The 12,982-nt window shown below is 46.1% G+C and overlaps 1 protein-coding gene across 1 annotated transcript in view; it reads right to left on the reverse strand.

The window, feature by feature from the left end:
* Positions 1-248: 248 nt before the first annotated feature.
* The window catches only part of EFL1 (elongation factor like GTPase 1), a 67,297-nt gene continuing 54,563 nt past the window's right edge, over positions 249-12,982 (reverse strand). Inside the window, exons 16-20 of the mRNA XM_083475322.1 lie at positions 10,496-10,627; positions 9,188-9,335; positions 6,181-7,187; positions 4,134-4,318; positions 249-589 (exon numbers count right to left, since the gene is read on the reverse strand). Coding sequence (XP_083331448.1) covers positions 401-589; positions 4,134-4,318; positions 6,181-7,187; positions 9,188-9,335; positions 10,496-10,627 — 1,661 coding nt within the window. The 3' untranslated portion in view covers positions 249-400. The remainder of the gene's footprint in view (positions 590-4,133; positions 4,319-6,180; positions 7,188-9,187; positions 9,336-10,495; positions 10,628-12,982) is intronic.

Here is a 12,982-nt window from a genome sequence, read left to right on the forward strand (position 1 = left end):
ATGCTGGCTGATTAATCAGGAGTAGTATTCTAATAAATGAAAATGTTCTACATTGATCCATCTATAGCTGGTTAAAATTAGACCAAATGCTAATGCCTATTTGACTCAAGGTATGCAGGGATTCTGTTTCAGCCCTGCAGGTGTCCCTTGGCAGATGAGGAGATGTGAAAACGGTTCCCAGGAGGTAGGACGCTTGCAAGCCGCTAATATAACAAGGAAGCTGTAGTGTATAATCACAAGAAAAGAAGTTGGAAAGGCTTAGGTTTATTAAAACTCAAGCCACAGACAACTCGCAGTAAGAAAACCCGCACAGAATTGTACATCCAAGGTGACTTTTTTTGAATCTCCGGTACAGAAGATAATCCACCTGCACTTAACAGAGAAACAGAATTGAAGGCAGCTATTTGTTTCTGCTGAGAGTCCTTTGCTTCTCAGCATGCTCCACGATTTTCTCGTCTACATAAAGTCCCTTCCGCTTCCTTACAGCATTCATGTACTTGCGGGCCTGGTTCTCGGAGTCTGCCTTCTCCCCAAAGTGCAGATACTCTTCCTCCGTGGTTGGTACCCAGTATGGATCATCTGAAATTACCTGGGGAGGGGGAGAGAGGAATTGTGCAAAGAGCTGAATTAATGGAAGGGGGCGGCAGCAATGAACAGTGATTTTTGACCGTCGGCTAAAAGCAGACATATTTGAAATTAGGAAAGATGCACTCAAATCTTTAAAAGGTACCGCTAGTCACCTAAAAATGAATGAAAAATAATTTCTGCTCAGTATGTCCCTGACAATTATTGAAGTACAGTAAATATCACTCTTTCTCTATTCCATCCCTCTTCTTTTTTTTAAAAAAAGTTTTCAGTTCCTTCCTTTCTTTTGTTGGTTTTCTCCCTTTTTTGTGTGGGCGTGTGCTGATTTCCCAGAGGAATCAACAAAGCAGCCTGTAAGAAGTGTAGCTGTATAAATATATATTTGCATTTGCATTTTCAGTTTCACAGGGAATCCTGGTTTATTCTCACAACAACCCTGAGAGGTAAGACGAGACAAAGAGATAAGTTTTATGAAGTTTCCCGGTCAATTTCGGGTTCAGCGCTGTGCATGTGTACACGATTACGCACATATCAGTCACGCATTCACAAGGAGGTGAGAATTATCCCATTTTTAAGCCTTACAATAGCCTTGTGTGGTGGGTTAGGCTAAGTTGGAGATCATTAATGGTCAAATGATTACTCTGGCCTACTGCAAGGGCTGCAGGCAAGGATGTGCTGCAGTATGGCAGTCATCTAAAGATAACAAATAAAATCAGCAAGGGTACAGCCAGGATCATTAACACACCAACTTTACAAAATACTATGAAGGTATCAGAAGTCAGCGGAATCTGTATAGCATAGAATCAGAACTGGATTCCTGAATGTCTAACTGTACTGGTAGAAGCCACTCAATGAAAGCTCCAAGAATGAGCAGATGGAGCTGAAGTGGATTTAATTTTTTTATGCTCAGAGAGCTTTTTTCTGTTGATCTTGGAACCACAGGAGGAAAAAATGGTCATCTCGCAGCCTTGCACTGTGTGTCATTTTTCACTTAAAATTCCTTTTACTAGCTTCCAATGTTTATTGCAGTGAAATTTGATTAGTCAAAAGTACTGTACGTCCACAACAAAGTGCATTGTACCTCTCATTCGTTTACTTTGGAATCAAAAATGTCCTTGATAGATGTCTGCTGTCAAAAAGAGATGGCTGAGAAGACCATGAATTTAAAATAGCTGAAATACATTCATTTACTGCAGGATGTTAAGAGGATCTTAAGTCAATACTGCAAGCCCAGGTCCCTCCAAATTAGGGTCTGGTTCCTAACACATTTGCTGCCACTGCTGGCCAACCCTCCTTGCTGGCTGAACTGAACCTGTAAATGCCATATTTAACTGGGCTAAGGGCTCATCATTTCCTGCTGAGCTGCATAAAATGCATTACTTCAATGAATTATTTGGGAGACATACACAACTACAACTCCCATCCATATCAGCAAATGTTGCTCCCCATCATCTCAGAAGCTTCCCAGCCAGTTTAGGATGAGGTCTACAAAGCCAATCATGTCTATAGTAAATGCTCCCAGTCAGTGGTTCCTCTGGTACGTGGGAAGTAGTGAAGTCTAACACTGAGATATCAATATCCCAACAAAGAAGAGGAAAGGTAAGAGGGTGGCCGGGTGCGGGTCACGTGGTGGCACTCAAGACTTCTGATGATGTCAAGAGCGACAAGAGTCTGAATTTTAGAACTGGATTCAAGAGAAACAAGCTACTTCCTTGCACAAGCAACTTGGAAGGGGATAAAGCAGCAGTTTTGTTTGTTTGGTAGGCAGCAGATCTGTTAACACATCCAGAGCTTAGAAGAATTACACAGCGCGTTTTGAACTCAAGTCTGTATTTTCCTCTCGCAGGTCTCTGAAAACAGGGAGCAGATTTCAGACTTTAAAACGAAAAATGCTCTTAGAAAAGGGATGCAATTCTACTCTTCTTTCTATTCCCTTAAAGAATCTTCTCCTCAAAAGCTCTTGATTGTAAATTACATGGTTGGAGAAAAACACAGTTGAAGAAGAAAGGAGAGGAGGCAGAAAACTAAGTGTACAGGTCACTTATTTTATTGCCGCTATCAACCTGCAAAGAGCCTCTGAAGATCCAAATAATATTTGATCCATGGTATCTATTTCAGCATTTCAAAAGATTTCACCTCCCAGAAAGAACGCTTTAAAGAAAGGATCTTTTCTACAAGCACAAAAACACCCCCCTGCTGTTTTCCCTGTGTGCTGGTTACCTTGTTAGCAGGCTAAATAAAAGAAAAACAGCTCTGTTGGGTGAAACCAAAAGTCCATCTAATCTAGCATCCTCTCTCTCTTTCAATGGCCAGCCTGAAGCTTATGGGAAGCCCACAAAACAGAGTATAAACGCCTGCCCCCACTGTTGCTCCCCACCCCAGAAACTGGGGCATTCGGTGGAATACTCCTTCTAAAAATGGATGCTTCTCCATTTACTGTCTCCCTCTATGCTAGGAGTTCCCAAACTGTGGACCAGGGGTCTGCAAACTTCATTCTGGTGGTTGTGTCTGCATTAAATATCCACAGTGATTTTAAACTGTCGTTTTATTGCTTCTGTTATTTCTTGCATTTTATTCCGTTGCACAATTTGAATTATATGAAATGCAAATTACAACATAATAAAATATGATGCAAGAAATAAGAGGAGCAATAGAAACACAATTAATAACCGTACAGCATCTACTTAGTGCTGCGCATTACAACCGCTGCAACAGGCAAAACAATCATTAAATGGTCCGCCAAGACCCTCAGCAATTTGTCAAGTGGTCCATGGGGGGGGGGGAGTTTGGGAAGGAGTGCTTTACACCAAATATATCTCTATCGTATTCCACCACATATGTCTCTCTTGTGTGCAGAAACACATGTCTCAAACATGGGCCACTTTATAGAGAATGAATAGAATTATTTTAAAATTGTCCTTCCTTAGTATCTTATTTCTACTCTTTTTTTGTGGCAGAAGAGGAGCAACCAGGAGTAGGAGACGAAGACAGCTGCTGCCTTCATGCCCTGCTCACCAGTTTCCCAGAAACATCTGGCTGCTGCTGGATACATAATGCTGGACTTAATGGACTTTAAATTCAATCCAGCAGTGGATGGACCACCCTAACCCAAAACCTATTGAAAGAACAGAATATTGGGAAGTGTGCATTGGAAAAAGCAAATATATAGTGGTACCTCTACTTACGTTCACCTCCGGTTACATATCCTTCAGGATACGTACGCAGCAAACCTGGAAGTATTTTTCCGGGTTTCACCACGCGTGCATGTGCAGAAGCACTCTACACGCCGCGCATATGCGCAGAAGTGGCACCTCTGGTTGCAAATTCCTCAGGATCCGACCAGAGCTCCGGAACGGATCCTGTTCACAACCGGAGGTACCACTGTAAAGGCAGATTAAAAGCTGCTTGTATGGCTTGGCTTAGGAAAGAACGGAGCAAATTTAAGTCTTGACCACCATTTAACCTCTCCCTTCCTTTATCTTGATCTCTTTTCCTGCATCTACAAGAAATTGTACACCAAGGCAGATGGGAGTGAATAGAATTTTTACCTCCCAATGACTGAAGACCAGCTGTGGACTGGCTAGGCCACTTGTTCTCTTCCTGATTTCATCAGCGAAACCAAAGCTCTCTGCTACTGGCAACACTGCTTTGATAATAAACACGTCCGTCCCTTCTTTCATCTCTTCCTGCAACACCCGGCCGACTCTTTTGGAGAGGACAGCGTAAACGCGACCTGCAAAGGGAAAAGACCTACTGAGCTTGTTGCATCCTTTTCATCAATTCAGATGCACAATTACTGAACTGGGAGGACTAATTAACACCCGGGGCAAGAGAGAGTCTCGGGAAACAGTCATATAGAGTAACCAGCTACGATTAAATGATGGTGTGAAAAACTTCAGATCTCAGAATATTAAGAAGAGATTGTAGGGACTTCACTCAAGGGTTGGAGTGAGTTTTACTGACCACACAACTGCTGCAAAATCTCAATAGGAGAACTGGGGTTGTGCATGATCAGTAACAGGGATCCCACTCCAACAGGAACATATGGAGCTAGTTATTATATGAGGCATTTAACTTTCTTTACCCCTAAAAATAGTGGGCAATGAGCAAACAAATTATTACATAACTCCAATCATACATATATAATTTTTCGTTACACTTTTTTTCTTTACTTCCCATCTCTCCTTCCCTGATTCCCCCCCCCTTAATAGCTGCATTAAAACACATCTACATTTATTTTCTAAGCCCCACAAATCCATTCTCTACATTCCTCCGTTGCTCATATCTCAAATCCTGCCCATGATTTCATACAGGAATGATAATTCGATAGGTCTACCTTCTTCTATAAAAATATTGTCATTCTGTCCTCTTATTTTAGCAGTTCCTCCTGTGGTTTCCAGCAACTGGCATACAGAAGTACTGACTGTGGAGGCAATGCATAGACGTCATGGCCAGTTGCCACTGACAGCATTATCCTCCGTGAATTTGTTCAGCTCCCTTTCAAAGCCATCCAAGTTGGTGGCCGTCACTAACTCCTATAGAAACAAGTTCCATAGTTTAACTATATTGCAACTACATTACAGTATATTGTAAATCGCCCTGTGATCTCGGATGAAGGGCAATTCAGAAATTTAATCAACAGCAACCACCTGCAGATAATTCCATCTATACCTGGAGAATCACAGGAAATATAATTATTTTTCTTGGTCGGCCTTTGCCAACCTAGCACCCTCCAAATGTTTGGGACCACAACTTCCATCAACCCAAACCTGCATGCTGGATGGGGCTGATGGGAACTGTAGCTAAAAACATCTGGAGGGCATCAGGTTAGCAAAAGCTGGCATGGCCAAGGAAGTCATTCGCAGTCAGCTTTCTGACAATGCTTTCCCCCTACGGATGTAACATCTACCATGTGGTCTGTTTGTAACTCACTCTACATGGGGCTGCCTGCCCTTGAGACTGACCCAGAAACTCCAGCGGGTGCAGAATGCCGCGGCGAGACTCCTTACGGGGTCCTTGCTGTGGGATCACATTCACCTGGTGCTATACCAGCTGCACTGGCTCCCGGTGGGGTACAGGATCAGATTTAAGGTGCTGGTTTTAACCTTAAAAGCCCTATACGGCCTAGGACCCTCGTACCTACGGGACCGCCTCTCCTGGTATGTCCCATGGAGGACCTTATGGTCTTCAAACAAGAACATCTTGGAGGTCCCAGGCCACAGAGAGGTTAGGCTGGCCTCAACCAGAGCCAGGGCTTTTTGGGCTGTGGCTCCAATCTGGTGGAACGCTCTGTCACAAGAGACTAGGGCCCTGTGGGACTTGACATCTTTCCACAGGGCCTGCAAGACAGAGCTGTTCCACCAGGCCTTTGGCCAGGGCACAGCCTGACTCCCTCCTTTGGCAATCCTCACAGAACTCTAGCCCAATGGTTGCCATTAATCTGATTTTGAGCTGATTTTATAATGAAACGATTTTAGAATGTTGTTTATTTTACTGTTGTTAGCCGCTCTGAGCCCGGCTTCAGCTGGTGAGGGCGGGATCTAAATTTAAAAAAATTATGATGACGATGATGCATGTTGCTGGTTTCATGCTTACCTAGGACCTCAGCCGTTGTCATAATCTCACAGGTGTACATGGCAGCCATAAGTCTCTGTGGCTTTGCTTGCATAGCATAACGGCATGCTTCCTTCATGGTTGCAATCAGTTGTCCAGAGAAAGGGCCATAACAGTCTGCAGGCAAAGCCTCTCCTTTGGGCTTACTGGATGATTTGAGGCTACACTGGTCACCATCTTGCAGCTCAGTTTCAGAAGCCGATTCAGTGTCTCCAGTCCTCGACACAAGGGCAGTTTCCTCCTCTGCCGATGTCTCCTCTGCCGACTTCCTTTCATCCGAATCCTGCCGGTTAACTGACATTTGCTCGGCAAATCTGTCCATGTCCCATTTCTCCACCGAAAAACAGACACCCATAAGTGGTTCTTCACACATTGGTCCCGAAAGCGTGGCCAACTGGAACCCGCTGACAAGACTGTTGTCAAAATCCCGATACACGTTTGCTTCCTTGGGTGGCTTGCTTCCTTCCAGGCACTGCCACACAGACCTCTTGTAGCCTTCACATCTGTTCAGTAAAATGTTAGGCCCACATTTTCGGGGGCCAAAGGACCAGATCCCATCAACGACATTTCTCCATTTCCTTCCTGGTAGGTTTTCCTCTAGTCTTTTTTTGAACTCCTGTATCTGGTCAAAGGTCTTCGGATTCATCTCTTCTGTTTTCTTACCTTCATTCAGGTAAGAGGAGAATTGTTCTATGGTCCGAATTAAGCCGCTGTTCTTCTCCAGTAGTCGAGTCACCTCCTCAGGAAGAGGCGTTGCTCTGATGCTGAGCGTGGCATATTTGTTTGGCGTCGATATCGTTATCAGCCCATCTGAATCAACCTGCACACCTTCAGGGATTTTGTTCTGCTCTTCCTTACACTGGTGTATGATGGCAACTTTCTGCTGCTTTCCTATTTCTTCGTTCACCATGTCAACTTTGGGGGGTCTTGTTATGGTTTCCCGAAATGGAATAATTGGTTTCGATACGCTAATTTCTATCTTGGCAAACCTACAGAAAGCCAAAAGGCGACAGTTAGGTCTCACAGCAAATGAAACTTAAGTCTTCAAGGGTTTCAGTTAATGCCAGTAATCACATGATGCCAACTTCACATTATGATTAACCATTGCAGCCCGCTGCCTCCTAAGACATTAAGCAATTACTCAATAATGGGAGGCAGGGAGGGAGGCAGCATTCATTCTAGCATACTTAAAGCAACAGGCATCCCGCCCCCTCCACTGCAACCCATTATGTCAAAGTACAGTTATGAGCCTGTTTTGGATCCTGGTACATTCCTGATGAGGATATTAGGAAGGACTATACTTCAGTGGCATGGGACGCGGGTGGCGCTGTGGGTTAAACCACAGAGCCTAGGACATGCCGATCATAAGGTCGGCGGTTCGAATCCCCGTGACGGGGTGAGCTCCCGTTGCTTGGTCCCTGCTCCTGCCAACCTAGCAGTTCGGAAGCACGCCAAAGTGCAAGTAGATAAATAGGTACCACTCCGGCGGGAAGGTAAACGGCGTTTCTGTATGCTGCTCTGGTTCACCAGTAGTGGCTTAGACATGCTGGCCACATGACCTGGAAGCTGTACGCCGGCTCCCTCGGCCAATAAAGCGAGATGAGAGCAGCAACCCCAGAGTCGGTCACGACTGGACCTAATGGTCAGGAGTCCCTTTATCTTACCTATACTTCAGTGGCAGGACAGCTGTTTTGCATGCATAGGGTACCAGGTTCAAGCCCTGGCATCTCCAGATATGGCTGGGAGAGAACCTTGCTTGAAACCCTAAAGAGTTGCTTGCCAGCCAGTGTAGACCAGGGTTTCTCAAACTTGGGTTCCCAGCTGTTTCTGGACTATAACTCCCATCATCCCAAGCTAGTAAGACCAGTGGTCAGGGATGATGGGAACGGTAGTCCAAAAACAGCTGGAGATCCAAGTTTGGGAAACTCTGATGTAGACAATACTGAGCTTGATGGACCAATGGTCTGACTATACAGCAGATTCCTATCTTGAGGAACAGAACAGGCTCCAAATTCTCTCAACTGCCTCTTACAGTTGTTGTTGTTGCAGCAGCAGCAGCAGCAGCAGCAGCAGCAGCAGCAGGTCTCCCATCCTCTGAGCTGCAACCCAGTGAGTTAGTGTGGAGTGAAGTTAAGTCCTAAAATATTATCTGAGAAGGGCAATGGGCCCCAGCACTTTCCTCAGACAGGAGATGTGTGAGTCACTTAGGTTCATATTCCAGAACATTCCCGATCTTTGAGACTCTGCTGCTTGAAACCCATCCTGCCTCCAAAGAATTAAGAGTGGTATCAGGATGGAATGAAAACTCAGTCCACAACTCAATGAATTAGACTAGAGACCCACTCAAGGATCAGGCTCCTGATTTCTGATGTCTATACGAAAAAGATTGCTGTGAAAAAGATGGCAACAAACATAGCCGTTGCAGAGCAATCTACTGTTGCACACAGTGTGAAAGCTTTACAACTGTGTCCAAACATTCTGAATGATAAAAATGGGCTTTTCTACAAAGATGATTTCTAGATGGGCAATGGTTGCAAACAAATGATTTGGGAAAACATACAAAAGCAGTTTACAGTTAATATGCAGGGACAACCTAACTCCCAATTCCTTATGGCTCTTATGATTTATGTGGAAATTGTTCAATTTATGTGGGTACTTTTTGATGTTTTGTTCATTGTTTATGACGACTTTTGTTATGTTTTGCAGCTATGTAATTTTATATATGTCCTTGAACATGGCTTTAACTTTGGAAAGGCAGTATACAAATAAAATGATTGACTGATGGATAGAAATCTACTAGGAATGCCAGTATGAAAAATCTTTAACTGTGCACCGGCAACAGTGAGGAAGAATTGGGAAAGGATGCTTTGACCTTTCCGTAAGTTAAACCACAATTACACGTTTAACTGTCTTGTAAATGCTGGATTTAATCACTGAGCCTTGAGCAATTCTTCCTTTTCCTCTCGCACCACCTCTCCCTGCCACCAACCTCTCTTTCAAGTCATCCAAACAGCGCTGAAGATGGACTTCTCCTGCTGTAATTAACACGTGCTCCCCTGTCTCCTGGATTAAAACTTGTACACAAGGATCAGCTTGGTTTAAAAGCTTCATGCCTTTAACCAACTGCGGCATCTCACCTGGGAAGACAAAAGCACTTTTAAATGAAGTACCTCCGGAGCGCTTGGATTTCAGAGTAACATACGAGCAAAGCTCAGTAAGAAAGGGAGAACAAGCTGGTGTGAAATACTGAGTACAAAGAATATGAAGTTTTGTTTAGATTTTAGATTTTACATATTGCATATTATAACAGCACTACAAATCTTAAGAGGGATTTAAAAAAAAAAAGACTGTGGGTGGATCTGTATGTTCTAAGAGACACAGGGTTGACACTCAAAACAACAGCCCCATATCAAATCCATTCTTCTCCTTCCAGAATGTGTTTCATGTCCAGATGCAATTACTGTTTCCTTGCCCTAACAGTGACATAAAGTGGGAGCAAGCAAATGCTGAGCTCAAGAAAGCCACCATGCAATATAACTTATGTACCAGGGAAGGGGAATTTGTGGTCTTCCAGATGTCACTGGACTCCAACTCCCATCAGCACCAACCAGTATGGCCCACAGTGAGGGCTGATGGGAGTTGTAGTCCAACATGTTCCCCATTCCTGTTGTACACATTACAGACCAAGAACAAAAAGAAGAAGAAGAAGAGTTTGGATTTGATATCCCGCCTTTCACTCCCTTTAAGGAGTCTCAAAGCGGCTAACATTCTCCTTTCCCTTCCTCCCCCACAACAAACACTCTGTGAGGTGAGTGGGGCTGAGAGACTTCAGAGAAGTGAGACTGGCCCAAGATCACCCAGCAGCTGCATGTGGAGGAGCAGAGACGCGAACCCAGTTCCCCAGATTACGAGACTACCGCTCTTAACCACTACACCACACTGGCTGTCATTGCCCCATGTTTCTTGTAACATGCTGACATCCATCCTAGTATGAGTATGAGTGGTTCTAACTTAACATTTCCTTATTAAGTTTCCCAAACTTGGGTCTCCAGCTGATTTTGGACTACAATTCCCATCATCCCTGACTACTGGCCCTGGTTGATCGGAATAATGGGAGTTATAGTCCAACAATAGCTGGAGACCCAAGTTTGGAAAACCCTGTCTTATTGCGAGGCAATCACCATACTACCATTTGCTCAAACACATTTACAACCACTCCTTCCCACACTTGTGGCTTTTCAAAAGTATACTTAATGATTCTGATTGGATACTCAAGGCACGGAGGGAAGACACTTACTTGGGTGTTTTGGCTCCACAGCAACTCGCACAATTGGTGTTGCTTCAAAGTTGAGAGGGTTAAATGGTGGGCAAGCTGGCGACGATGAGAGCGTTGCCGACTTCAGTACAAATTCTTGCAACCCTCCTATCCCTACAAGGCATTGAAGCATGAAGTCAAGACACACACCCTGAAGTCAACAAAAATATTCAGCTACATGGCCTTCATATAAAAGTAACAGAAACCTGCCAATCGTTATGATGGGCACAGCAGATACAGAGGAGGGTTTGCATATTGTTGAGAGCACAGGGGAGGAGAGGGGAGGAACTGCAAAGAACCGCTGAGCATGGAGACACGTTGTCTCCTGATGGCAACAGCCGTAGTTGCAAACTACTGCTGCATATACTCTCTCGCAGAATACTGCTCCTTCTCCCAATACAACTAAGTTTCCCAAAGCAACTTGTCCACCTGCCCATATTTTAGATGTTTATGGGATTTGTAAAAAGAAAAAAAGAGAGAGATGTTTCATTATCCAGAAACAATTCTTATCTGCCATGGGCAATCAGGATAGTGGCTAGTCAGAAGCTTATACTGACCATATTTATCAGATTAGGATAGTGATCTCTTTACTCAAAAGGCATAACGTTTTTGTACAGGACCACTCTTTTACAACCATGAAGTCTTCACTTCATTCATATCATTGGTAATAACCAAGGTAGAATGAGTTAAACCCCCGATATCCTCAAATAACAAGCACATGTTTTAAGCCACAAACTTCCAGACTGTTGTTCCAGTTTTGATTTGCAGCTGAAGGGGATGAATTGCTGCCAAATCTCCAAAGGAAAAACAGATATATAACTTGTGTGGAGGCCAGTTTTAATCATGGTTTTGAGAAAATGTCTCTGAGCTTGCATCACGTTTGTTTTTACTTGTGGTTACCACTAGCGCTGCAAGGCCAAAATTTAAAAAAGACTTGGTGCTTTGTTGCGTTATTAAAAAGTTATTTTGGTGCTGACCATATTGAAGGCTTTGTTCTTAATTCTTGACAGCATTGAAAAAAAGATAATGAATGTGCAGAATGAGCAGTATCCCAGCACTGTGCATTCTGTTTTCTCTCATCTTCCTTCTTAAAAATAACCTCTCCTTCCTTTTTTCTACTGTTTTTAACACTGGAGACGCAGCCAATATGCCCCACGCGGAGCAAAGGGTGCAAGTTTCTTGCAAACTGCAACCCACTAATGAATGTCCAGGGCAGGGACAGCAGGAAGGTAGCTTGGCACACACTGGTAGATTTCTAGCTGATTTGCAGTAACTTTTCAAACTGCAAGTTAAGGGAAGGGACATTCTGTGCCTTGTCTGACCTTGAACTTTTCACTTTTCTCTGAGACTCATTGCTTACCGTATTTTTCGCCCCATAAGACGCACCGGCCCATAAGACGCACCTAGATTTTTGGGGGGGAAATAAAGGGAAAAAAAATTATTTCCCCCCCAGGTGCGCTGCGCTACACCAGGAGCTTGGGGCGTGCGGAGCTCAGCGCGCCCCAAGCTTCTGCGTGCAGGCAAGGTCTCCGCTAGCGTGGGAGAGCCGGGCGCCTCTCCCAGGGCTAGCGGACTCCTGCGCTAATCCAGAAGCTTGGGGCAAGCTGAGGTCAGCGCGCCCCAAGCTTCTGCGTGCCGGCAAGCAGTCCGCTAGCCCTGGGAGAGCCGCGGGGCTCTCCCAGGGCTAGCGGATCGCTGCGCTATACCAGGAGCTTGGGGCGTGCTGAGCTCAGTGCGCCCCAAGCTTCTAGGTGCGCGCAAGCAGTCCGCTGCCGCCCCAAGCCTGGCGCACCCGGCAGGAGGTCCCACCGGGTGCGCGAGGCTTGGGGCGGCAGCGGACTGCTTGCGCGCACCTAGAAGCTAGCAGTCCGCTGCCGCCCCAAGCCTGGCGCACCCGGTGGGACCTCCTGCCGGGTGCGCCAGGCTTGGGGCGGCAGCGGACTGCTAGCTTCTTGGTGCGCGCAAGCAGTCCGCTGCCGCCCCAAGCCTCGCGCACCCCCTGCCGGGTGCGCCAGGCTTGGGGCGGCAGCGGACTGCTTGCGCGCACCTAGAAGCTAGCAGTCCGCTGCCGCCCCAAGCCTGGCGCGCCCGGTGGGACCTCCTGCCGGGTGCGCCAGGCTTGGGGCGGCAGCGGACTGCTAGCTTCTTGGTGCGCGCAAGCAGTCCGCTGCCGCCCCAAGCCTCGCGCACCCCCTGCCGGGTGCGCCAGGCTTGGGGCGGCAGCGGACTGCTTGCGCGCACCTAGAAGCTAGCAGTCCGCTGCCGCCCCAAGTCTGGCGCGCCCGGTGGGACCTCCTGCCGGGTGCGCCAGGCTTGGGGCGGCAGCGGACTGCTAGCTTCTAGGTGCGCGCAAGCAGTCCGCTGCCGCCCCAAGCCTCGCGCACCCGGTGGGACCTCCTGCCGGGTGCGCCAGGCTTGGGGCGGCAGCGGACTGCTTGCGCGCACCTAGAAGCTAGCAGTCCGCTGCCG

Source organism: Podarcis liolepis, assembly GCF_965112155.1.
Source record: "Podarcis liolepis genome assembly, chromosome: 14".
Lineage (NCBI taxonomy): Eukaryota > Metazoa > Chordata > Lepidosauria > Squamata > Lacertidae > Podarcis > Podarcis liolepis.